The sequence below is a fragment of the Cinclus cinclus genome, chromosome 14 (genome assembly GCF_963662255.1).
Source record: "Cinclus cinclus chromosome 14, bCinCin1.1, whole genome shotgun sequence".
Classification (NCBI taxonomy): Eukaryota; Metazoa; Chordata; class Aves; order Passeriformes; family Cinclidae; genus Cinclus; species Cinclus cinclus.
Genome location: NC_085059.1, coordinates 20,317,659 through 20,341,689, shown reverse-complemented (window position 1 = coordinate 20,341,689; position 24,031 = coordinate 20,317,659). Strand labels below are relative to the sequence as shown.

General features: G+C 44.5%; 1 protein-coding gene across 5 annotated transcripts in view; it reads left to right on the top strand.

The window, feature by feature from the left end:
* The window catches only part of AFF4 (ALF transcription elongation factor 4), a 46,881-nt gene that overhangs the window by 17,808 nt on the left and 5,042 nt on the right, over window positions 1-24,031 (top strand). For 4 of the 5 annotated variants that reach the window (XM_062502409.1, XM_062502410.1, XM_062502408.1 and 1 more), the window contains 19 exons: window positions 356-1,141; window positions 2,436-2,480; window positions 3,334-3,420; window positions 8,301-8,337; window positions 9,843-9,891; window positions 11,102-11,122; window positions 11,658-11,712; window positions 12,708-12,745; window positions 13,117-13,279; window positions 13,712-14,629; window positions 16,664-16,752; window positions 18,267-18,504; window positions 19,511-19,608; window positions 20,131-20,194; window positions 20,340-20,476; window positions 20,880-20,951; window positions 21,620-21,713; window positions 22,420-22,463; window positions 23,246-23,466. In XM_062502409.1, the coding sequence (XP_062358393.1) occupies window positions 356-1,141; window positions 2,436-2,480; window positions 3,334-3,420; window positions 8,301-8,337; window positions 9,843-9,891; window positions 11,102-11,122; window positions 11,658-11,712; window positions 12,708-12,745; window positions 13,117-13,279; window positions 13,712-14,629; window positions 16,664-16,752; window positions 18,267-18,504; window positions 19,511-19,608; window positions 20,131-20,194; window positions 20,340-20,476; window positions 20,880-20,951; window positions 21,620-21,713; window positions 22,420-22,463; window positions 23,246-23,466 (3,256 nt within the window). The remainder of the gene's footprint in view (window positions 1-355; window positions 1,142-2,435; window positions 2,481-3,333; window positions 3,421-8,300; window positions 8,338-9,842; window positions 9,892-11,101; window positions 11,123-11,657; window positions 11,713-12,707; window positions 12,746-13,116; window positions 13,280-13,711; window positions 14,630-16,663; window positions 16,753-18,266; window positions 18,505-19,510; window positions 19,609-20,130; window positions 20,195-20,339; window positions 20,477-20,879; window positions 20,952-21,619; window positions 21,714-22,419; window positions 22,464-23,245; window positions 23,467-24,031) is intronic. The other variant, XM_062502412.1, reaches the window with a different exon arrangement.

Here is a 24,031-nt window from a genome sequence, read left to right as displayed (position 1 = left end):
GAAATTACAGTCTGTAAGGTGACAGGAGGCATCTGCAACTTTGGAACTTGCATCCAGCTCAGCAGTGCGTTGTTTTTGTATTGCTGGTTCAGCTGTTCCTGCTGCTGAATTTTTATTTAGCATGTTTTAGGGAGTTCAATGAGTATTATTACATCTTTTTAATACGTTTGAGGGAGTCAAATTGCTTTTTTAAGAACTAAAATTCAGAATTAGGAAAGCTGGCAAAGAAAGAGGTGTGTTCTAGCTGAAATTCAGGTGAAGTGCTGAACTTACCAGATCGTTTAACTGCGCCTCGAGTGGCTTCTAAATCCCCATTTTGGTGGATTTCTCACAAAGAAATCTCTTGTCGCCCCAGACCAGCAAAGAAGACAAGCTGTCCAGCCGCATCCAGAGCATGCTGGGGAACTATGATGAGATGACGGATCTCATCGGGGACCGGCCGCTCCAGAAGATCGTCGCCATTCCCAAACCCTCCGTTCCCGTTCCCGCCGCGCCCGATGACAAACCCACGCCCGGCTTCTTCGGCGAGCAGCGGCACGGCGCGGGCTCTCACCAGAGCAGCAAATGGACCCCGGTGGGGCCGGCCCCCAGCACCTCAGCCCAGTCCCAGAAGCGCTCGGCGGGGCCGGGGGGACACGGGCAGCGCTCCGGGGGCGGCGCCGCCGGCGCGGGGACCCGGCACGAGCGCGACTCCTACGGAGGCGGCGGCCGCAAGAAGGGTCAGCACGGCTCGGAGCACTCCAAGGGTCGCTCTGCCAGCCCCGGGAAACCTCCAGCGGTGTCCTCGCTGGCCTCTGGTCACTCCAGAGCCCACGGCGGCGACCACCACGGCAAGGACCACCAGCGCTCCAAGTCGCCCCGGGACCCCGAGCCCAGCTGGGACTCTCCCTCCCGCGTGCCCTCGTTCGCCGGCGGGCAGCACTCGAACCAGTCCTTCCCACCCTCGCTCATGTCCAAGTCCAGCTCCATGTTACAGAAACCCACTGCCTACGTCAGGCCGATGGACGGGCAGGAATCCATGGAACCAAAGCTATCCTCGGAACACTACAGCAGCCAGAGCCACGGCGGCGGCGTCAACGAGCTGAAACCCAGCAGCAAAGCGCACCTGACCAAGCTGAAAATTCCTTCTCAGCCGCTGGATGTAAGTTGCTGCCTTCTTCAGTGGAAATCCACTTGGGCTGGGGTTTTCCAAAATCCCAATTTGCCTAACCCAAATGGAGTTTTTAGTAAACAATGTGTTTTTGTTACTCAAAGCGCCTTCACCTAAGCTGTGTTTTCAATGGGGAGTATGCAGAAGTAATTATTTTTATCTTCTGCTTCTTCAGTGTGGATACAGAGATTTTTATTAAATAAAGGCTGAGACATTCAGAAAGGTTTACTTAACCCCAAGAGGCCAATTTTCACGGAGTATTTCTCTAGTCAGGAGTTAGGTAAATTGTAGGACATCCACAAATATTTTGACGAGCTGGGTAAATGCACTGTTGTTCCTTGGAGTTGAATCAACTTAGAGTTGTTGATAAAATCTGCCTGTATCAGATTTTCTTTTGAAGTGAGTAGCAATTACTAGATGTGATTATTATACGTTCACACCAAATTGAACAGTGTGCAGAACTTTTATCAGTTGTGCTGGATATAAAATATTATTGGGTTAACAGCTTTGAGGAGTTTGGTAATTCCCGAATCATTAAGACGCAGACTCTGACTCCGGCTCACTTACAAGGAGAGTGCCTTTCCTAGTAATAAAGTTTCATTTCATCTCCTGTCTAACTGCTTGAATCATGGTAAAGAAAAGCCCTTTTTCCTGGGATTGCAACAGATAGCAAAATAAGATCCAGCACACAGGTAAGGAAATGAGAAATGATTTGATTTGTGAACACTTGCCACATCAGTGCTGATGCAGTGAATCCTTTGGTAGCTTTGCTTCTTTCTGCTTGTGGCAGCCAGGGATGCAGAAGATTCACAGTTTGGTAATTATTGCTGTTTCTGGGATCCCTCTGTGATGAGTGTTTTACCTGGGAATGCAGTTTGTCATTCCTGTGCATTCGTGGTCCTGCACTTGAATTCAGATACAATCCTGGGGCTGCTTCCAGAAAATGATTGAAAGCTGTGATTCTCTTTCCCCGCTCTACAAGTTTTTAATATCACTGACTGCCTGTGATCACTGTAACTGTCAAGTGAAAAGTGAGAGATTATCATCACAGTTTTATGGATGTCATGTATTTACTTTTCATAACTGTGACTCATGCCATAAAAACATGGATCTATCTGATACTAAAATTGATGAAAAGAGTTAGCAAGGGCTGTTTGTGTCTATGTTTGTGTTTGTGTCTATGTAGAGTCCATGTGAGTCACAGTAAGGATTGAAGTTTTTTTTTTTAACTGTTTGTGTGCCCTGGAAAATTTGGGAGTTGCTAATTTTGAGTTTTGATTTGTAGGCATCAGCCTCTGGTGAGGTGAGCTGCGTGGATGAAATCCTCAAAGTAAGTTCTTAATGTTCTTGTTCCCAACTTTGTTGAAAACACGGCCATTCCCAAGGAAGGGGAAGGACTGTGCAGTTCTCAGAGCCTGTCTGAGTGCAGGTGGTTACAGGAGGGCTCCTCCAGCACAGGGAGACTGGGCCAAACTGGGAGCAGAGCTGGACACTGGGTGTTGTGGTGTGCACATCATCTCCTGGAGATCCTCACTGCATTCCTCCTCCCTGATAACCAGAACTACACTGCTTCCACCAAAATGCAGTTTTTAATCCTGGTGTTTTAGATTATAGTAAATGCTTCGCTGCTCCATGGCAGCACTTTCCCTCTCTCCTACCTGGATTGTTTTCCCAAGTCATTTTACCCCTCCTGTGATCCCCTGTCCTGTGTCTACTCTCACAAAAGGATCATCAGGTCCCTCTGGAGCATTTCCATGGCTTATTATTTCCTGTGACCTTCAGCACTCCACAGAGATGCTCTGGGAGAATAGGAGGCACTTTCCAGCTGCAGGCATTTGATTTCCCCCTTTTCCTCAAACTCTACAGGCTTCCCTTTCCTGGGATTCTTCTTCCCACACACTCTGAAAGGATCAGACTCTGACTTGCACTGCAGTTTATCTTCAGGCCAGCCAAGTTGATTGATTTATGCCTTGCTGCTTGTTATTATGTCAGTCTCTCCTCTCGTGGGTAGCAATTTAACATTCAGGTTTACGTGCAAAATCTTTGTTGCACGTTTGGGAAATGAAGAGTTGAGTATAAAGCTTAGTGAAGGGTGAACAATGAACTGAAAACAGAGAGAAGCCAGATTGCTAGTTGAAATCTGATTTATTTTGTTCCTAACTTTCCTTTCTGTTGTGTTTTAGGAGATGACCCACTCCTGGCCTCCTCCACTGACTGCCATCCACACCCCTTGCAAAACTGAACCCTCCAAATTCCCTTTTCCAACAAAGGTCAGTGCTGAATCAAACAGTGGATGCTGTTGAAAAAAAGTAACTCGTGTTAAAGATCAGGATTTTGGAACTCCTCCCTTCAGTTCTGTATAATCTGGGTTTGTTGCAGTGCTTTGTCCCTCTTTATTTTTCTTCACATCATCTGTCAGCAGTGCCCTTATGAAAAACGTCCTTGGTTTTCCTTTGCTTTCCACAGACGGTCTGCAAAGTTATCTGTAATACAACTTGCATTTAACATTTTTATTGGATAAATTCAAAGTTTTGAAGCCTGAAAATGCCTTTGAGCCCTTTCCCTGACAGGGAAATGCTTTGTACCAGTTTGTGTAGAAGCAAGTGAGTTTCCCTCCTTGTAGCAATACAGAGGCTGAATGATAAATGCTGAGAAATTTAAATGGGCTTTCCTGCATGAACTGAATCTTCCTGTTAGTGTGAAGTCCACTGATAGCTGTATGAGATTTTTTTGCATTTTCAATTACAAAAAATTAAGACGGTTTAAGAATCACATGTTTTGCTGAAGAAATCACTCATTTCAAAAGATCCTCTTCCCAACCTCCTGTGCTCTTAAGTACTGCTGAAGGGTTTAAGCAATTAATTCCAGAGAAATCCACCTCTGCTGCTGCTGACAGCACAGGGCACGTGTCCAGGGATGCTGCTGGAGCTGCCACCTCTAAGGAAGGAATTCTGCTGCCTCCCCTGAGGCTGGGCCTGGCAGCTCCAGGGTTTCAGGGCACACTGGCACTGGGAATTGTTTGCCTTGAAGAGCAGCTCGGCAGCATCCTGGAAGCCCAGGAGAGGCAGCTGTGGGTAAAGCCCAGCGTGGGGATCTGACTCACCCAGGAAGTCATGGTCTGGTTCCTGGATCTGCTGATTACCAGTAAAAGATTCAACTCTGCAATGTGATTTTTCTTCAGACTCATCTTCTCTCTGGGATGAATTGGGGTGCTCCACCCCAAACTTGGCAGAGCTTCAGAGTGAAGAAATTGCACTGTTTGTCTTTTAAAAGTAACCTATGTTATAATTCAGACCATGCTCTCTCTGGCCAGCTGCTAGACACCACTTAATTGTTCTTAATTTCCTGTTTGATCCAAATTTCTCCCCAAAACAGAGCATCTGAGGGAATCATTTTAAGCAGACTTTCTCACTGAGGTTTCTGCTGTCATCTCTCTAATCCCATCCTTTTATGTGAATGCTTTGACAGGACCTTCCTTCAGCCCAGGGTTCCAGTCCCCGTTGGAAGGGCACATCCACAAACCTCCCCCAGACTGGTCCAAGTTCAGGTTCTCATCCTGGCTGGGTATCCCAGAGCCAGGAGCAGTCCTGGCTCTGCATTTTGCTTCTCTTCAGTATCAAAAAATGCAGAATTTACCATTCAGTTCTCGGCTTTACTTTGGAAGGCATACCTAGAAGTAAATCTTGTTTTCTCTTTTCCTAGCATTAGATCAATATTCGTCTTGCAAATATTACTTTCAGTCAGGGTTTGTTTGTGTGTTATATAAAACTGTCAGCCTGGAAATAATTCTTACCTTTTCATATAAGGAAAGAAATTCCACACCTTTCCTCTTCAACAAAGGTCCTTATTCCACTGCTTTGAGTACTCACTCCTGAACCTTTAGGGAGATATTTTCCCTTTGCATTTTGAGCACTCTTGGCTGTGGGGCTGCTTGGTTTTAGTTGATGTGGCATTTGACTGAGTTTGGGAAGAGGAAGGTGTGCAGAAATCCATGTGGCTGTGGCACACAGGCCACGTAACACTGCTCAGCTCTGCTAATGTTTGAACCAAAAAGGTGCCTTGTGGGGCTTTTTGAACCTCTCAACCTGGATTGTGTCTCTTCACCCAGTTTGCAAAAAAATTCCATTTATGGCTGCTCTGAGTATTTTGACTTTTTGCCAGCTTTTTTATTTTGTGGCTGCACATCTTAGCCACGGAACTCTGTCAAATTCTCTCTCTGCATCCAAAGCCTATAATTTCCTCTGCCTTCTCCCCTCTGTCATTCTTGGCAGCAGCAGCTCTGCAGAATTCCAGGGAGTTAGTGAGCCATAGGCTTGTGCAGTCTGGGCCCAGAGCAGAATCCACCAAACAAAACACAACAGTGGTTTACTTTAATCAAGCAGTTCTGCTGGAGGAAACCTCCTTCTCTTCAATACTGTGCTCCATTTATTGCCAGTCATCTGCTGAAGAGTTTCACTTGTGGGCAGAGCTTGGTGTGTTCTTCCTGCTCACATAAAATGAAGCTGCCCTTGGTGGACCACTTGATTTTATTTGTCAGACTCTTGGGATGGGATCACTTTCCCTGTGTATGGGGAGTGAGTAACTCCAAGGAACCCAACCTCCTGACTAGGGCCTCTCTGATTACTATAAATATATCTAATAGTTCCCAGGATCAGAAGAGAAAACTCCATGAAAATAGGTCAGGGAAAGTTTTATGGATGCTATGGAAAAATGTAGATTCCTGTGTCTTGATAAAAAATGTTATCCTGTGACCTAGCACTCTATAATTTTATCCATGGGCTCACAGTCAGACACTCCAGAAATGTTGATGAAATGCACTGAGCAGCCCAGCTGCTGGCTGGGAGGGAAGGGTTGGGTTCCAGGGAGCTTGTGCTGTGCTGTACCTCTGCAGAGGTGGCTCTGTGCTGCAGAGCTGGGGCCAGCAGGATCCCTCCAGCCACCCATGCACCAACTTCCTCCTGGGAAATACAAAAGACATCTCACCTGAGGTTTCAGGTATTAACTGGGAATGGGCCCTGTCCCCCTCAGCCAGGGCTGTGGGATGGGAATCCAGCCCAGCTGGAGAATTCTTCTCTCTAGGCTTTTTTTGTCAGAGTTTTTGTTTCCTGCTCCAGTGTCTTCGTGTGTAACCTCAGTCCATTATTTTTTTGCTTTAAAGGGTTTCCTTCCTTTCAGTTGTTTGCAATTTCTTTCTGAAGCAGACCTTTAGAAGCTGCTGCTCTAAATAACCTGGGAGTTGAAAGTAGAGCTTTTTTTTTTTTCAGTCTCTGAGTTTCTTAAAGAAATTTGTATCCAGTAGATGGCAAGGGAGTCGGAAAAAGTTGCACATTGCAGCACAGCACCTCATTAAAGTGCACTTAGCTGAGAGCCAGTGCTTTGCCTGTGCAATAGGAAGCTGACTCAAGTGAGGAACTGGGCAGGTGTGTTGTGCAGAATTCCCAGTCCATGTGCTGCTGGAAGGGGTGCCAGTTCCCCACCTCATACTCCCCCAGTGCTGTGGCTTTGGAAATGTGGAGTTTGTGGTCTTTATTTCCTTTTTCACTCAGTTTGATGGTTTCACACTGCCTCCTCCCACCTGTGCAAATGATAAGAAATGGATTTATTTTGAAGGAAGTGTGGCTGTTAACAAGACTTCTCTCCATCTTTGCTTTTTGCTCCTGAATTCTTTCTGATTTTTTTTATCATTGTTTGTATTGTCCCTTCCTTTCAGTTAGTAAAGAGCAGAGGTATTTGAAACACCTCCCAAGGAAAACTCCTTATGAAGTTCTCCATCCACAAAATTCTTGTTCAGTGCAATGTTCCATTTTTGAAATATGAAGATGAGGGAAATTGAAAACATCTCAAGGGTGCTTTGCTTGTGTAAAGCTTTTGTGTGTTTAAAAACTTCATTCTATGAATTGCCATTGTAACCACTGCCTGGCACTGGCTTATTGTGAGGGAAAACCAGGTCACAGGTGTACCAGGAAAAATGGAATTCATTGTTGAGTTGTAGTTCTGGTTTGTCATTGCCAGAGCATGTAAGTAAAATGTGTGTATAGCACTAGAAATTGAAAATATTTGACTTGATTTAATTTTCTGGGGCCATCAGTTGTCCTCATTTGAAATGAGGTCAGGAAAAGTCCTATTTTAAAAAGGCACTCAAGCCTGGAAGGGAGTTTGCAGTGGCTCAGCAGCCTCTGTGTATTTGCTAAAACATTGGTTTAGGATTTCAAAAAAGGTTCATAACCTGCTGTGTCTTGGGAGTCAGAATTGGAGTTTCTGCAATGGGAATACTGAGGATGATACACATGCTAAAATTTGCAAGTTTTCATCTTTCCTGGCTGGTTTTATAGGATATTGGGAAGAAATCCTTCCCTGGGAGGGTGGGCAGGCCTGGCACAGCCCCTGCATCCCTGGACATGCCCAAGGCCAGGTTGGACACTGGGGCTTGGAGCAGCCTGGGACAGTGGGAGGTGTCCAGGGTTTTGAGGTCCCTTCCATCCCAGCCCATCCTGTGAATCTATAATTCCATTTTTTTTGCCTTTTCTAGGCAATTCCCAGGCTGGTATGCTGTGCTTCCCACCCAGGCTGGGTTTACCAGGGACCCACATGGAGCCTTTGGGGCAGAATGTGCAGAGCTGATCACAAATGAAACCTCACCTTGTCCCTAAGGCTCCTTTGTGGCTGAAGAATATTTTTTCATGAGAGGTTTTCCCTGTTCCCATTACTGTGTGTGCCTGGAGGAGGAAAATGAGGAGAAAAGAGTTGGAAGGAAAACACTTCAAACAGCAGCAAAGTTTGTGTGTGTGTGTGTGTATAAGCAGCATAAACAAACATCCTGAACAGTTCCTCTCCATCCTAAACACAGAGGAGGAGCATTTAGGGAGGTCACACAGGGATTTGGGAGTTTCAGCCCTGATGTGCCCTTGGGAAGGAAGTGGGTGAGGAAGAAGAGTGTGAAGGTCTCACCTGATCTGCCCCAGGACCCAGAGAAAAAAATCCACCCCCCCCCCCTTTTTTTTTTTTTTTGGCTTGTTGTTATTTTTTCCCTTTTTTCCAGAGATCAAGTATCATCCGTTAGGTAGAAAGAATATCTTCCTTACAGCCTGGCTTTTTGGTACCTTAAAATTCCCACTGCAAAAAACCCACCTGTGGTCTTTTATTCCCCCAGGAGTCTCAGCAGTCCAGTTTTGGCACTGGAGAACAGAGTGAGTACATGAAACTTCCTGGAATGTGTTGAATGTTTTTGTTGTCATTCAGTGTTCTCAGCAGCTCCTAAGATGTCAGGGCTTTTAGGAAATGAGGTTTTCCAGACTGGTTACGGGATGGAGACTGACTTCAAATTTTCTCTGCTTTCTCAGTTTTTAAGCTGTTAAAACAGTTGCTTGATTATTCTTTTAGCATTTCTTGTTCAGATCTTGAAAGTTATCACTGAGTGGAAGGGTGGTGTGCTTGAGGAAAAAGATGTATTTTAATTGATCCAGTTCTTTATAAAATGCCTCTGTGGTTGATTGATTTGAAAATAACTGAGTAGTAAACCAAAACACCTTAAAAAACCTAACTCCCTGCTTGGGGACATACTAGAACCCAAAAGAGTGTTTTTGCTTTTATTTCAGTAGAAAAAGCACTTGGCAGTTTCACCATTTACTTTTACTTTGACATTTTAAAGTCAGAGAGAGAACTGGTCAAGAACTTATATCACATGCTATTATCCTTGAGTTTCTTGCACTTCTTTTTGAAAAAAAGTAGCTTTTATTTCTTCTAACTGTCATTATTTGGAATGTTACTGAAATGAATGCAAAACTCAGGTAAATACCAGGTAAAATTGAATTAAATTTCTGCTGTTACCTTCCAAAAGTCCTTCCACTCCCTCTCAAAGTGATTACACAGCTTAAATAGTAAAAGAAGAATGGTTTATTCTTAGACATTCACAAGCAGCTTAATCTGAACATCTGATACAGTGGGGGAATTAAGGAAACAAATTCAAGCTTAATTCCATAATGCTAAACCATACGCTCACGTTATAGGAGCAGCTGATCTTTAGGTGTGGAAAAGAAGAGCCAAGGTTAATTAAACACAGAGCCAGTTTCCTGTGCCTGTCTGGGTTTTCTGGAGAGCTTTTAACAGCCTCAGTTCTTGTTTTTGTTGAGCTGCACTCAGTTGTTTAGGAGAATTAAAGAAAAGGGAAGGGAAGAAATCCCAAAGTAAGAAGCAGATTTTCTCAGGGTGTGTTCCTGCTGTCAGAATTAGTGCAAGTTGGATTTTGGGATGTGGTTCTCATCCATCAGAAGCTGTGTGGGGATGCTGGAGCAGTCAGAGCTCAGCAGATGGATCTGTATCCCATACCCTGCATGTAAAAGGCAGGAGTTTCACCTGGGGAGGAGCAGAACAGTTTTCCACACCATTAACAACAAATTGTGTATTGGTTTACAAAGCAATGATTAAAATAATTTTTTCTGGGTTTTTTTTTTAATGGTTTTTTTTTTTGTTTTTTTTTTTTTGGTTAAATTATTTGCTGTATTTGGTGTTTGCCTCTGCATTCCTCTCTCCCTCAGCTGGGGGAGGTTGTACCTGGTGTCACCTGGGTTCCGCTCCCTCCTGTCCCCTCACATGGCCTTGCTTTATCCATCACTGCATCCTTGTGGCAGATTTGGGGTGACTTCTTCTGCTGTGCCTGAGTTTTCAGCTGTGCTTTTCTTCTTTTCTTCTCTAGAACGATACAATCCCTCATCCAAAACATCCAATGGTCATCAATCCAAATCGTAAGTGGCTGCTGAGAAAACATTTCACAAACAACAGTTGTAATTGAAAACATTTAGGAAATAGTGTTTAGTAGAATGTGAGTGACACTCCAGCATCCTTTTCCTTGGCTGGCAGGAAAAGGGGTTCATATTCCAGCAGGTTTTGTGGGACAATAAATCAAATATTGCTCACTGGAGAGAATAAAAAAATACCCTGAGCTGCCTTTCTGCTCCTTTATTTTCCTGGCAGCTGCCAGGAGAGGAGCAGGAGCTTGGACCTTGGAATTGCCTTGGGATTCAGAAAGGGCATCAGAGTGGGATGGGACCTACCAGGCCTTGCAGAGCTGGAAGCTGGAGGTTACACAAAGTCAGGATGAGGATAGGTTTTGGATTGGAGGAGATAGAAAACTGGGTCTGGAATCTTGTGAGGTTTGCTCTGCTCAGCCTTTAAGTCCCTGACAAACATTTTGCACACAGACCCAGCAGCACAGGAAAACTCAGAGGCAAGTGGAATGTTCTTCATGGCTGTAGTCCAACTTTCTCAGACTTAAAAATCAATGATATGCAGTGAAAAGATGGCTTCCAAATAAATAAGCCCATAAAAATAAAGATTTGCCAGCTGGTTGTGTGCTAATGAAAGCTGTAGACTCTGCAAGCTGACTCTGGGTTAGTAACATTCCTCAGTTAACTTTTGTTGGGATGCACTCACAGGATGCAGCCTGGTGCTTCTGCCACAGAACTGACAAGATGAAAAAGCACCTGACCTATGGGAAAGAAAGAAAGAAAGAAAGAAAGAAAGAAAGAAAAAAAAACAAAAGAAACCCCCTTGAATTCATACAAGCCTACAGTCAGTGTCCCAAAAGCAGGCAGGTCAGGAAGGTGCTGGGAGGGAACTGTGCCAAAGCTGGGAGTGGGAGAACCCCTGAGAACAAGAGGCAGCACTGGAGACACCTGCTGAGCTGGAATGCAGGGGAAGAAAGTTTAAATTATGTTTACTGTGACAATATAACTTTAAATAGTTAATTTTTAAAAGTGATTATGATCTGGTAAAAAGAAACAAAAAAAACAACCCAACTTAAAAAGGAGATGAATGCATCATTTGTAAAATGATAGCAATGACCAGGAATGAGCTCCTAGAAGTTGATGTTCCTGTTCAGATCATCAGTAGAGCAGCTCACTGTGAAACTCAGGAGAGTCAGGCTTTTAATTCTCTCTCATTTTCTCTCCACAGATGTGAATCGAACCAGACAGAGTAAGATGTTTTATTTTTTTTATAATCAAATGTTTCCAGTAATCACAAAGGCCCTGCTGTGTGTTTTCATTGTGCTCATGTATTCTCAGTGTGTGAAAATCTGTGTGTGTGACTACCAGAAGTAATTATGGCTTTGAATAATAGTAATTAATGATGGCTTAGGACCGTTGCACTGTGCCACGAGACAGGAAGCAGCCACTGGGGTTGGCTTTTTTTCCTCCATTTCAAACACAATTCTTGGCCATTGTGTGTAAGAAGTTGAACATAAACAAGTTACCTCCTCCCACACCAGTAAATTGTATGAGATTTCCTTTCTAAATTTGACAGAATGGAGCCAAAGTACCTGAATCCTCATTCTTCTCTGAAGAATGACTCAACTCACCATTCTTAACCATGAAATGTGTGAGTGGTGTCTGGTGTCTCACCCACGCAGCCTCTGCAGGATAAACAGTGCCATGTTGAAATCTAGCAGAATGCTTTGGCAGTAATTAAAGTACTTGGAAAAACTTGTCTCACTTTCTCCCTTTTCCCTTAGTATGTTGAAAGATGACTTAAAACTTAGCAGTAGTGAAGACAGCGATGGAGAGCAGGTATGTTCCTTAAATGTTCCCAAAAACCACTGCACTCATCCCTGGGCAGGGATCAGTGGCTTAGCAGCACAGCTGTGAAACTAAAATCTCTTGGGATGTTATAGAAATTCCATATATATATGGAATACCTCAGGTATTCCTTAATGTAATCTTGGGGAAAGTTTGCTGCAAACAAGTTGAAATGGTGTGTTTTGTGGAAACAGTTTGCTCTTATCTAGAATTTCTTGTTAACTGATTTCACATTGGCCTTCTCTAAATATCAAATTACAACAGTGCACTTTAAAACTTTATGTAATGGTTCCTTAAATAAAGATTAACCCCTTCATGTTCTGTCATCCCAGCTACAGAGCTCATGCTGTGAACATCTGTGTATGTGTGCACTGGTGCCCATGGGATGTTTGGGGTGACAAGGGGCTGTATCTGTCCCTGGGGTACAGCTGCACCTTTATATTTATCCAAAAGTCTCCTTTTTACTCATTTCAGGATTAACTTTGTGCAGCTTCTGCCAGACTGGCGCTTAACATGCTAAATAAAAATAAATATGTGTCTGTGCTGCCCAGTAACCCCCACTGCTCTGGGATTTCTTTTACTCCTGTTCCCAGTTCTGGTATTTGATTTTTCTTTAAGTGGAAATCTTGGAGTTAGTGAACTCCCCTTATCTGGGCATCTTTGGAGCATCACTGTGAAGTACTGAATCATCTGATTCAAAAAGGTGGAAACGGGATAGTAATTAGTGGTAGAAATGGGAACTCTCACAACTGCAGTCAGAATATAGAGATTTGTGCTGAAAACTTGGAGAAAATAAATCTGCTTCTCTTCCTGTATAAGGGAAATGCAGATCAATTTAAACTGCTGCAAAAAAAAGGAATTTTAAAAAAACGAAGGGTTCTAAACTGATGTTTTGCAACTTAATTGTATACACAAGCCTAAAATAGTTTCTATAAGCTTCATAGTCTTTTTTTTTTTTTTTTTTTTTTTTTTTTTTTTAATTGCAGGACTGTGATAAGACAGTGCCAAGGAGCACACCTGGAAGGTAAGAATTCCTGGGGGATTGCAGCATAGGCAGCACATGGGGATGTTCAGCCCAGTCAGCACTCCTGGCTTGGACTGGTTTCCAAAATTCATCTTTGTCCTTTGCCTTGTATAAAAAGAGGTGATTTGAATGTAATCAGTGATTAAATTGTAATAAATAGAATATTAAATATTTCCTGCAAATGATACTGACCACTTTGGGAAGGGGCAGCACCCAAAGACTGTTTGTCTCCAGTCTGAGCTATGTTCACTTAAGCTGAATTTTCTCCCGAATGTCGATTAAAACACTACATTTTGGTACTTCTAATGAAAGGATTCCAGGGCTGTACTTGTGCCTGGAGTAATGCTTGGTTTCCCCCCTCTTTGTTGCAGTAATTCTGAGCCTTCCCAGCACAACAGTGAAGGAGCAGATAACTCCAGGGATGACTCGAGCAGCCACAGCGGCTCCGAGAGCAGCTCCGGCTCCGACTCGGAGAGCGAGAGCAGCTCCAGCGACAGCGAGGCCAACGAGCCATCCCAGAGTGCATCCCCCGAGGTAGGGCTGCCAGGGGCCTGCCCTCAGCAGCTGGCCTCTAGTCCTCACTTTTCACAGCTCAAGAGTGCAAGAAATTCTCACAGTGTTCAAGAAGAAGCCAGACCAGCATGGGCTCGCTGTCAGGATGCAGTTGCTGTGGTGGATTTGACAACTCTCTAGATAAGCCCGCGTTTGGTGTTTGATTTGAGGTGGTTTCTTTTACCACCAGTTGTCTGTTGGAGAGCACAGTTAGATATGGTATCAGAACCCATCAAATATTGCCTGTTGGTAGCAGACAAAGAGAAAATTTCTATGGGCCTGTATTTCACTTATTTTTCTAGGTTTTGGGTATACCTCATGCTTTGGTGTGAAGCATCATACAGCTGCCACATGGAAAAGATGGAAGAAATGGGAAATATTTTATCTAACTCTTTTTCTTACTTTGTTTTTTAGCCAGAGCCACCACCCACAAACAAGTGGCAGCTGGATAACTGGTTGAACAAAGTTAATTCCCATAAAGTGTCACCAGCTTCTTCCGTGGACAGCAATATCCCTTCTTCCCAAGGCTACAAGAAAGAGGGACGGGATCAGGGTACAGGGAGTGGGTACACTGATCAAGGTGGATCCAAGGACTCCATTTCTTCTACACCAGGGAGAGATTCCAAACCCACCCAGAAGGGCTCAGAGAGCAGTCGTGGGAGGCAGAAATCACCTGCCCAGAGTGACAGCTCAACTCAGAGGAGGACTGTAGGGAAAAAACAGCCCAAGAAAGCAGAAAAGACATCTGTGGAAGAGCCCAGAGGAGGTCTTAAAATAGAAAGTGAAACCCCAGTAGACATGGCAACAAATATCCCTTCAAACAGGCACAAGGCAGCCACCAAAGGCTCCAGGAAACCCAATATAAAGAAGGAGCCCAAGTCTTCCCCTCGACCTACAACAGAGAAAAAGAAATACAAGGCTTCAAGCAAATCTGCCCAGAAATCCAGGGAATTCATCGAAACAGATACCTCATCCTCTGATTCAGATGAAAATGAGAGTCTGCCTCCTTCCTCGCAAACACCCAAATACTCTGAGAGCAATAGGACTCCTGTTAAATCTTCCATGGAGGAGGATGACAGCTTTTTTCGGCAAAGAATGTTCTCTCCTATGGAAGAGAAAGAGCTTCTGTCCCCACTGAGTGATCCTGATGAAAGGTACCCACTCATTGTGAAGATTGACCTGAGCCTCTTATCCAGGATACCAGGGAAGCCTTACAAGGATGCTGATGCTGCCAAGGCAGAGAAGAAGAGCGCTCCGGAAAAACACGCCCGGGAATCCCAGAAACAGCCCACGGACAAGAGCTCCACCAAAGGCAAAAGGAAACACAAACAGGTGAGGACTCAGGGCAGGTTTCCCTGTTCTGTCAGCCCTCAGGGCAGGGACTGAGCTGGGCAGGAGTGGCTTTGCTGCCTCGTGTAGAGCCCCTGGGTCATCCCTGTGCTCTTGCAGGAGACTGCTGGGCTTTTCTTACAGAAACACCTGTAGGGGTGTCAGCCCTGGAGCCAGAGCTCAGGGAAGTCACAGATCCTGTGCCTCTGAGCTCTGCATCCAGCCCTCTCATGCCTCCCTGAAACCAGCCCCTGGTGCTCTGCAGGCCAGCTCAAGCAGCTGATCCAATGGGAAATCCACCTGGGAAAAAACCCCAAAAGTCAGTTTTCAGCTGGATCAGCTCCCTGAGCCATGGAATTGCCCATTGCCAGGATGAGGGATGGGGGCAGGACTGGGCCTGGGGCATGGCGGCAGCAGCAGCAAACATCTCAGGTGCTGCTTTACTGGGAGCAGGGGGATCTCTCCATAATAATACTGAATCTTTCCCAAAAGCATTTCATCTTTTCAGCTAGAAGTAAAAGGCAGGAATGGCTGGGGGGCAGTAAAGTAGGCAGGAGTCAATGAGGGCACTGAATAGAAGGGATACTCCTGGAGGGGGCAATGTGAGAAGTCAATGCTGGTGTAATTTTAAACTGCTTTTTGAAAGCTCAGCACAGGGACACTCTGTACAAAGGGCAAACCTGGGACTGTCAGAAGGGCTCAGTGATCCAGGGAGTCTGGTTTCCAGGAGTGCAGGGCTATGAGGCCCTGGGGCAGGGATTCAAAAATCCCTGTCCTGCTCTGGATGTCACTGAACATTTCATTTTACCACATCAAAGGGGTCTGATGTGGTTGGAGACTCTGTTGATACCTGCAGTGCCAGGATTCTGGGAGACCATGCCCAGAGTCATTTGAGGAGATGGATGATTTCAGTTACACTAAAGTCAACTTGATCACTTGCTGAAGTCAGTGTCGTGCAGGAGCCCTGACAACTAGCTGCAAACACATTTATCCTGTACTGATCCTAACTAAGATTCCTCTTTTCTCTGGCTGAGGAAGTGAGCTGCTTTTGTGGAAAGGGAATAACTCTCACCAGTACAGTGCACAATTACTTTTTGAGGGTGTTCCTGTGTAACTCCTGATGTTCCTGAGAATGCACTCACATATTCCAGTGGGTCTGAATTCCCTGACTTCTCTCTCTTTGGCCAGTTTTGCCTTTAACCACACGTTTGGAATGACAGTATTAAAGAGCTGTGCTCTCACATCCTAACCAGAGAGCTTTGGTGAGACCAGTGAAATTTAGGCTTTATACCAGGAAACAGTGGTGGTTAAATGTTGTGAAGCCTCAGATCACTCTGGTGCTTCCTGAGAGCATGAAAACCTGTGTGAGGCAAGGACAGGACCCCCTTTGCCCAACCCTGCAGTTTTTAAGTTTGTGCTCCAAACCCAAGTGGCACCACTTGATTTTTCTACATTTCCTGGGTTTCCTTGATCACAGTTCTCAGGTTGCAGCATCAGTAACAAAAACAAAACTTTTGGGGTTTCAACCTGGGGTTTGTTACCAGCTGATTTATTCTGTGAGGTCCCGTTTTCCCTCTTACTCACTGTATTGATCCCTCCTGTGACTTGAGGATTTAATTGATATAAATACCAAGTCTTCAACATCTCTGTTTAATAGACTGATTAGATTTTTATCCTTTCCTGGCATTCATCAGACACCTCTTTAGACCCCACAACATCAAATCTGTCTCCTGGTCTTGCCAAAGCTTTTGGCAGATTTTCCTGAGATTTCATGGCTATAATTGATCTGTGCTGAAATGAACAACTTGGCTGTTGCTGCTTTTATCAGGTTGTAATTTAGTAGCCAGACTGGGATTTTCATTTTGTTGCAATATCGGGGTCTGGTAAGGATTTGCTAAGGTGGAGGTGCTTTAGGCCATGATTTTGGGTCTGTATTTAACTGTGAAATGAATGCTGTCTCTGTATGAAATACTGCCACTCTCAGTGATGTGCAAATGTGGATCTTTGCTGGATGTTTTTCTCATTTGCTTTGCTCAGAACGAGGATGAAAATAGAGCCAGTGAAAGCAAGAAAACGAAACTGGAAGAAAAAGCTCCCTCAGGACACAAGAATTCCAGCAGTAGGGAGTGAGTATCTCTGCTCTTCCCTGCCCTGAGGTCAGGGTGGCTGTGGAGAGAATGGTGCTCATCTTCCCCCTCTTCTCTCTCCCACCCCAAGTTTTCCTCAAATAATGGCTAAAACTTCATCTTTTCTTACCCTTCAAACAAATTCACTTCAGAGCTTCTACAAGCAATTGGTGGAAATCAATTTCCATCCCCAAAAACACTGGCCAAGGACAATTGTGCTCCTTAACAAAGTGAGCTGACCCCTCCTGTGAAGGGAATATTTCCTTCCTGGTTTTCTGATACACAGTGGGGCTTGGATTTGGTCTAGAAATCAAAATCTATGCTTTATTAACCCCATCTGGTAATTCTCTGGTTAGTAAGTTTTAAACTGGGAATAAACTCCTGAACTGACTTTCTTTGGGAAGCTGATGGCATTGAGCTTTGGATCCATGGATTTAGCCTTCGAATCTCCTTGATTTGTTAGTTCAAGAAAAGTGTGACTGATACCAAAGCAAAGTGATCCAGAATTAACAGACCAGTGCCATTGTTTAAATATGTTATTTCTGGATTCCACGTGCTTTTTGCAACACCTGTTATGCCTTTATTTGATTGATTTTTTTGGTCCGTGTTAATCCACAGGAGAGATGAAGTTTTTTTTCCACTGCATTTTGAAACATCTGTTTCAGTTCAAGTAACTGAGAACTGGTATAATTGTGTCATGGAAAATATTCCTGTCCAGTGAGTAATTGCAGAATTACAAAATTGTGAGAAGCTTCAGCAGTTTGGATGCTACGACTCTTGTTTGCCCCTTCTGAATTAAACAGTGTCTTACTGTTTGTGAGGGAACAGCTGTAGAATGAATGGATCCTTTTCTAGCTTAATTTTTTTACCTGATATTTGATTTTTTCCGGTATTTGCTTGATTACCAGTGCAGTTCTCTGAAAGACATTTAATTAAATGGAACTGTGATTTTCTAGAAATAATGTGTAGAAATAATAATGGTGGGAAGGCAGGAATAGCCAACATCATCCCTCAGCAGCCAAGTGAGAGTGTCCTGAAAGGCTGTGCTGGGTGAGTTTCCCATTCCCTGGGTTCCAGAGGTTTATCTGGAGCATCTTTCCCTGGAGCTGTTGGCTGGCTGGTGTGCACAGACAGCCTGGCGCTGGCATTGGCTCCCACTGCTGAAATTGGGAGGGTTTGGGGTGGTTTTTGTACAGAGCTGGTGCAGGGGTGTGGTTTTATGGTTAGAACTTGTCTGGTTTTGCCTGTGTTTTCAGGTCAGAACAAAATAAAATGGTGAAAACAAGTTCAATCTGGCTTTGGTACTCACTGAGAGGATTATTCTGCTTTTCTCCAAAGCTGGGTCTGACAGTAAAATTCTTGGGGGGGCAGGGGGGATTAAAAGGTGTTTTGTTTAAGATTTAAAAATCAAACTTTTGTGTGTTGTGTTCTAGGCATTGTTTTTGTTTGGTTTGGTTTTGGTTCTGTTTGTTAAGGCAAGAAACCCAAACCCTGAATTTGTTCCTCTTTTCCAGGTCTTCAAAGCCAAGTGCTGTTAAAGAGAAGGATTTGCTGCCCTCCCCTGCTGCCCCAGCCCTGCAGAAGGATTCCAAGCAGGAACATGGCTCCAGGAAGAGAACAGTCAGTCAATCCTCATCCCTAAAATCCAGCAGCAACCCTGGCAAGGAGAGCAGCAGTGGCAGCAAGAGCAGCTCCTCTTCCAAGCAGAAGAAGACAGAGGGGAAGGGGTCCAGCAGTGCCAAGGAAGCCAAGGTAGAGTGCTGGTTCTGTCCCTGCCTCTTGATTTTTTTTTTATTATTTTTTTTTTTTTTTTAGTTTGAGCTAAACAACCATTTCCAGTTCAGTATAAAACATCATCAGTTTGAGATGTGCATTCCTGTCATAGAGCTCAAGTGCCTTGGAAGGACATAAATGAGAAGACAGCTTGGAGAGATCATGGAATACAAATGTTTATCCTGCCAAATTTCTGTGTTTATAGAGGAGTGGGTTTAGTCATCCCCTGGTGTCTGTGCTGCCTGTTCATTGTTGAAGAGGTTAATAAGAACATCACTAGAAAGCTGTGAGCACACTGAAAATGGAACTGTGAGGCTGCTCTTGTCTCCTCAGAGCAGATACAGGACTTGTCCTGCTTTCAAAGGACAGGAGGAGCTCAGTCCATGCTCAGTGCTGGGATGGGAAGGCCTAGCTCTCATTTTATGACATTGTGGAAAGATTATTTCAACTCCAGCTCAGCAATTTACAGGGCTCTCCATGGTTGGAGGGTAGAAAACATGGTTATGGAGATGGTGGAGAAAATGGTTTGTAAGAGATTTAGATTGGGAAGATGGATGTGATGGAATTAAAAAATATAAATGTCCCCAAGTCAGCTGTTCATTTGTGATATGCTTGTTGTTTTATACTTCAAGTGTACTTACTCATGTCTTTCTCAGAGGAGTAACTACTCCTGTGTGGGTTTTGCAAGGCAAAGGCATTCACAGAGCGTTGTTGATAGAATTCCTCAAAATCTTCCTCATCTCTGTTAGAGCAGAAAACCAGGGTTTAGAAACAGTGACAGGGAGATGGAAGGAGGGAGGGATTTCCTGACCCTGGGTGTATCTGGAAAGCTTTGGCTGCTCCCTCCCCTCTGCAGTGATCCTGGGAGCTGAGTTATTCCCAGTGCTCCTGCAGACTCTCCTTCCTGGAGGGAACGGGGGAAGGCACGGGGGAATTTGTACAACAAATGCTCTTCTTGTAATCATAGCATGGATTTCCCTGGCAGGAAAAGATCCTGAACAATTCTTCCAGCTGCCCTCCTGCCTCTGCTCAGGCCACGGAAAGTGCGAAGTCGAGGAGAGCCAAGCTCGTTTTTGATGATAGGTAAGGACAGAATATTCCTTTTCCCTCTGAGGGGCTCTGGATCTCGAGCACAGGCAGCTCCTCACAGAGGAGAGTTGGCATTTTGCTCCGCAAAAGGTGTTACACACAAGTTTTGTCACAGAAAGTACCTTGAAAAGAAAATTAAACAAGTATTTCACCATCCTGTGCAGACTTGGTTTCAGTTGGGCCAGTTCAGATGTCAGCTTGCTCTGAAAGCACTACTTTAAATTCACTTTACAGATGAAAATATGTTTCCAAATGTAAAATAATTTTCTGCTTAAGGACTTGCTTGAAATACTGTTTCAGGAATTACCTGAAACTAGAGAATTAACTTGAAACTACTTTTAACAATTGTATCATAGTAGTTAACTAATCTAACAGATTCCTTTAAACAGTTTTAGCATGGTGTAGCTTGAGTTAGAACAGATAAAGCCCTGAAAGGTGGCAATATTAAGAAGCTCCAGTTACAAAAGGCTGTGTAATGGGTAGCTCCAGTCCCTAAATCCCTGCCCTCTCTTGCAGGACTTACTCAGCTGATCATTATTTGCAGGAAGCAAAGAAGCTGAAACATAATGCAGATGCTTTGGTGAGTGGATCTCCAGTGGCCACCCAGTGTGTGCCCCTGATCCTGGGGTTGCTTTGCTGCCTTTGCCATTCTCCTGCCCTGCTGTGCTGGAATTTCCTTGCACTTCTGTGCTTTCTGTTGTTGAGCTGTTCCTCCCTCCCTGCAGTCGGACAGGTTTGAGAAGGCCGTGTACTACCTGGATGCTGTCGTGTCCTTCATCGAGTGTGGGAATGCATTGGAGAAAAATGCTCAGGAATCCAAGTCCCCGTTCCCTATGTATTCAGAAACTGTGGAATTAATCAAGTAAGCTTTGCAGAGCTCCTGCAGGGGAAGGTGGGTGGGGGGAACTCTGGGATTTAGAGAGCTTTGAGGAGGACAGAGGTTTTGCCCCTAGGTTTTGAGATCTGTTGTCATTCCCAATAACACTGGAGCAGTGACCAGTTCATTCCAGTTGCTGGGGTTTAAAGCATTTCCAGGAAGGCCGAGGTGATTTCTGCTGAGGCTTCAAGTCCCTCCACAATGAATGACCCAAGAGGAGCAGAATTATTCTGGTTACTGCTGAGTCAGTGCTTTATTCGGGGCTGAGGGATGTTCCTAAAACAGTGGAGCCAGCTGAAACTGGAAATTCGTGAGAACATGAGTGTTTTTGGAATGATAAATGGAAGTGGTTTTTGTTTTGGGGCTGATTTGCTGCCTTTCTCTGCAGATACACTATGAAACTGAAGAATTACTTGGCCCCAGATGCGACGGCTGCGGACAAAAGGCTGGCAGTGCTTTGGTGAGTGTGCTGGGGTCTCCTGCAGTGCCCTCGTGCTTTCCACAGCTGTCATTTACACAAAATGCTGCTTTACACTGAGCTCTTGGGTGTTCCTGAACCAAACACAGGAGATTTCCACTTGGCTGTACGCAAAAATTAAGCTCTGTCTGATTACTGTAAGTGGGGATGTTGCCAGCAAGGGCCAAGGCTTTGCAACATTGAAGAGTGACAGCAGAAGGTGCCTCCTGAGCACTGAGCCAGGGATAAATCCCACTTGGACTGACTGTGGGGACTGGCAGGAGCCCTGAGGCTGAGGGGGTGGCAGAAGTGGACAGGAGCAGAACCCTTGGGTTCAGGGGAGAGCACAGGGAAGGCCCTGACGGGGCTCAGGGTGACCTGGCACAGGTGAACAGTAAATGAACCCCTTGTCCAGGAATTCACTGGGTGGTGTCTCCCAAACCCAGCAGCAGCATCACTGAGAGTTTTAGTTCCAGCTTGAGGCACACTGAACTGTTCCAGTTCCCTGCAGAATTTCAAGGTGGTTGTGGATTTTCTGGTTGAGTTACTTACTACTTGAGAGCTGAGTTGGCAGAGAGAACATCAGGACCACAGCTGCTAGATGTTTGAAATTCACTGAGTTGAGATAAACCTGACTTTAATTGTGACTGTTTTTTCCTGTCTTTGGGCAGCCTTCGGTGCCAAGCTCTGCTGTACCTGAGGCTTTTCAAACTGAAAAAGGAAAGTGCATTGAAATACTCAAAAACTCTGACTGAACATCTGAAGGTAATTGCATCTGTATTTTCTCAGAACATTAAAACCTAATGGTATGGAAGCTCTACATCACTTAAAATTCCCAAATCCAATTTCAGAATGCTGCATGTGAACACTTGTTTAGATCTGGACTTGAAGGTGTATTAAAGTTGGGCAGAGCTTTAATCACCATAACCCTGATGGTCCTGGCATGACAACTCTGCTAATTTGATCTTCTTTAATAAATGTAGTAGGCTACAAGGAGAAGGATGTTTCCAGTGGGATGTTGGCTGGGTTTAGATAAACTGCCCATGAATTTATCTAAATTTCTGTGCAGCTGATTCTGAAGCTTCCAGCTCTCAATGCTGGAAAGAGAGAAAACAGGTTCATCACATACCAAATCTCTCAGATTTGGGATAGCTTTAATTGTTCAATGCCTGTGATAGCAGATTCTTTCTGTTCAAGGGCTGAAAATCCTGAAAATTGTTCCCATAAGGTGCAATAGACTACTCCAATACTTGTTTGCTTTGCTAAAATAACCCCTTAATTTGTGTCCTAGCCATCAGTAAAAAGGGTGTTTCTATAAATTTCAGTTTAATGGGATATTATTGAGAACATGATTTGAAGGTAAAAGTACAAAGAAAAATCGGTTAAAAAGAACCAGTTAAACAACCAGATAAAATGTAATTAGTGCAAGTATAAACACAAATCAGGTGAAATGTGTCTTTTTCCCACACAGAACTGCTACAATAATTCTCAAGCACCATCCCCTGGTATGGGAAGGTGAGTGGTAAAAGCTGTTAGCTCTATTTCTGAATTTACAGGATGTTTTCTCCATTTTCTGTGTGCCAGGGGGCTCAGGGAGCAGCTTTTGGGTTGATTTGAAGGGCATGGATTTTGATCCATTTTTTGTGTAATTACCATGGTGGAGGGAAGTTCTGCAGCTCTGCAGGGTTTGTCAGGCTAAAAAAGGGGCAGTGTGCCACTAACCCACAAGTCATTTATCCCGGGGAGCTTTGGTGTTTAATTTAATGCATTTCTCCCCCCAAAAAAGAGCTTTATTAGTGCTGCAAGGCCAGAGGTTACAGGCACTAGCAGGATTCTCTCTTCCATAGTTCAGCAATTACTTCTGCTCTTTTCAACCCAATAATGGAGCTTTGATAAATTATTCAGTGAGTTTAAGGTGGGGCACTTCAGATTTCCATTGTGCTATCTGCAGTAATGTTATGCAATGCAACATTCTGGAAGTGGAGTTAGCAGGTAGCAGTCATTTTTTTGTTCTTCATCTTTAAGGTTCATTTCAGCGATATAATTTAGGATTTTGTTAATGCTAAGATGCTCAGGTTTGTTAATTAGGTTTTGTATTGGAGGATCCTCAGCAGTTCCCATCTTGAGGTTTTCATTGGCTGTAGGGCAAATCCTGATTTTTGGTGTGTAAAGTAGGAGTGTTTTCCCATCACACACCCCACGTGTGGGCAGATCTTAGGGGACATCTCAGAGCTTGATGTGTCTAAAGCTGCTGCATTTCTACCTTTCCAATTCCATCTTCCCCTCTGTGTGAGCAGCAAACCTGTTGGGATGCCATCTCCAGTGTCTCCAAAGCTGTCTCCAGGGAATTCAGGAAATTACTCTTCCGGGGCAGCCAACCCTTCAGGGAGCGGGTCCTCGGTGACGATCCCGCAGCGCATCCATCAGATGGCTGCCAGCTACGTCCAGGTCACCTCCAACTTCCTCTATGCCACTGAAATCTGGGAACAAGCAGAACAGCTCTCAAGAGAACAGAAAGGTAAGGGCTGCCTCAGGGGGGTTGAAACCTCCAGAGGGAGCTGCTGCACTCCCAGGCTTTGATTTTGTTGATGGGCGTTGAATTCTGCAAAATCAGGGGGAAAGTGACACTTGGGGCTGCAGGGATACACCAGGCTGGGTGTTGTGGTTGTCAAGGTAATGTCGGAGTTGTGACATAAAAATTTTGGCTGTGCTTCCTGTAAAATGTTGAGTTTAGGAAGAGGAACTTGATGCATTTCCCTTTCTGAAATTCTTTAGTGACGACTCCTTAAGGAAGTAGTTTAGTTGTTTGCTTTTAGCAGTAGTAACTACTTTTGGCAGTAGTTTCGTTATTTTCAACTAGTGAAATACCAGTTTTAGAGGAAAAGAAGTCTGGCAATGGTTTAGTTTTTTCCAAGCAGTCTTGTGCAGAAGAATAAAGGAATGGATTAGGAAGGACCTTTCTCCTTGACTCCCCCATTCCCCCACCTCTCCTCCTTCCCTTTTGCTCCATCCCAGCGACCGATGCTGGGACCCGGGGTCGGATGTGGTTACCAGATGTGCTCCTTTAACCTGTGTTTGTGCTG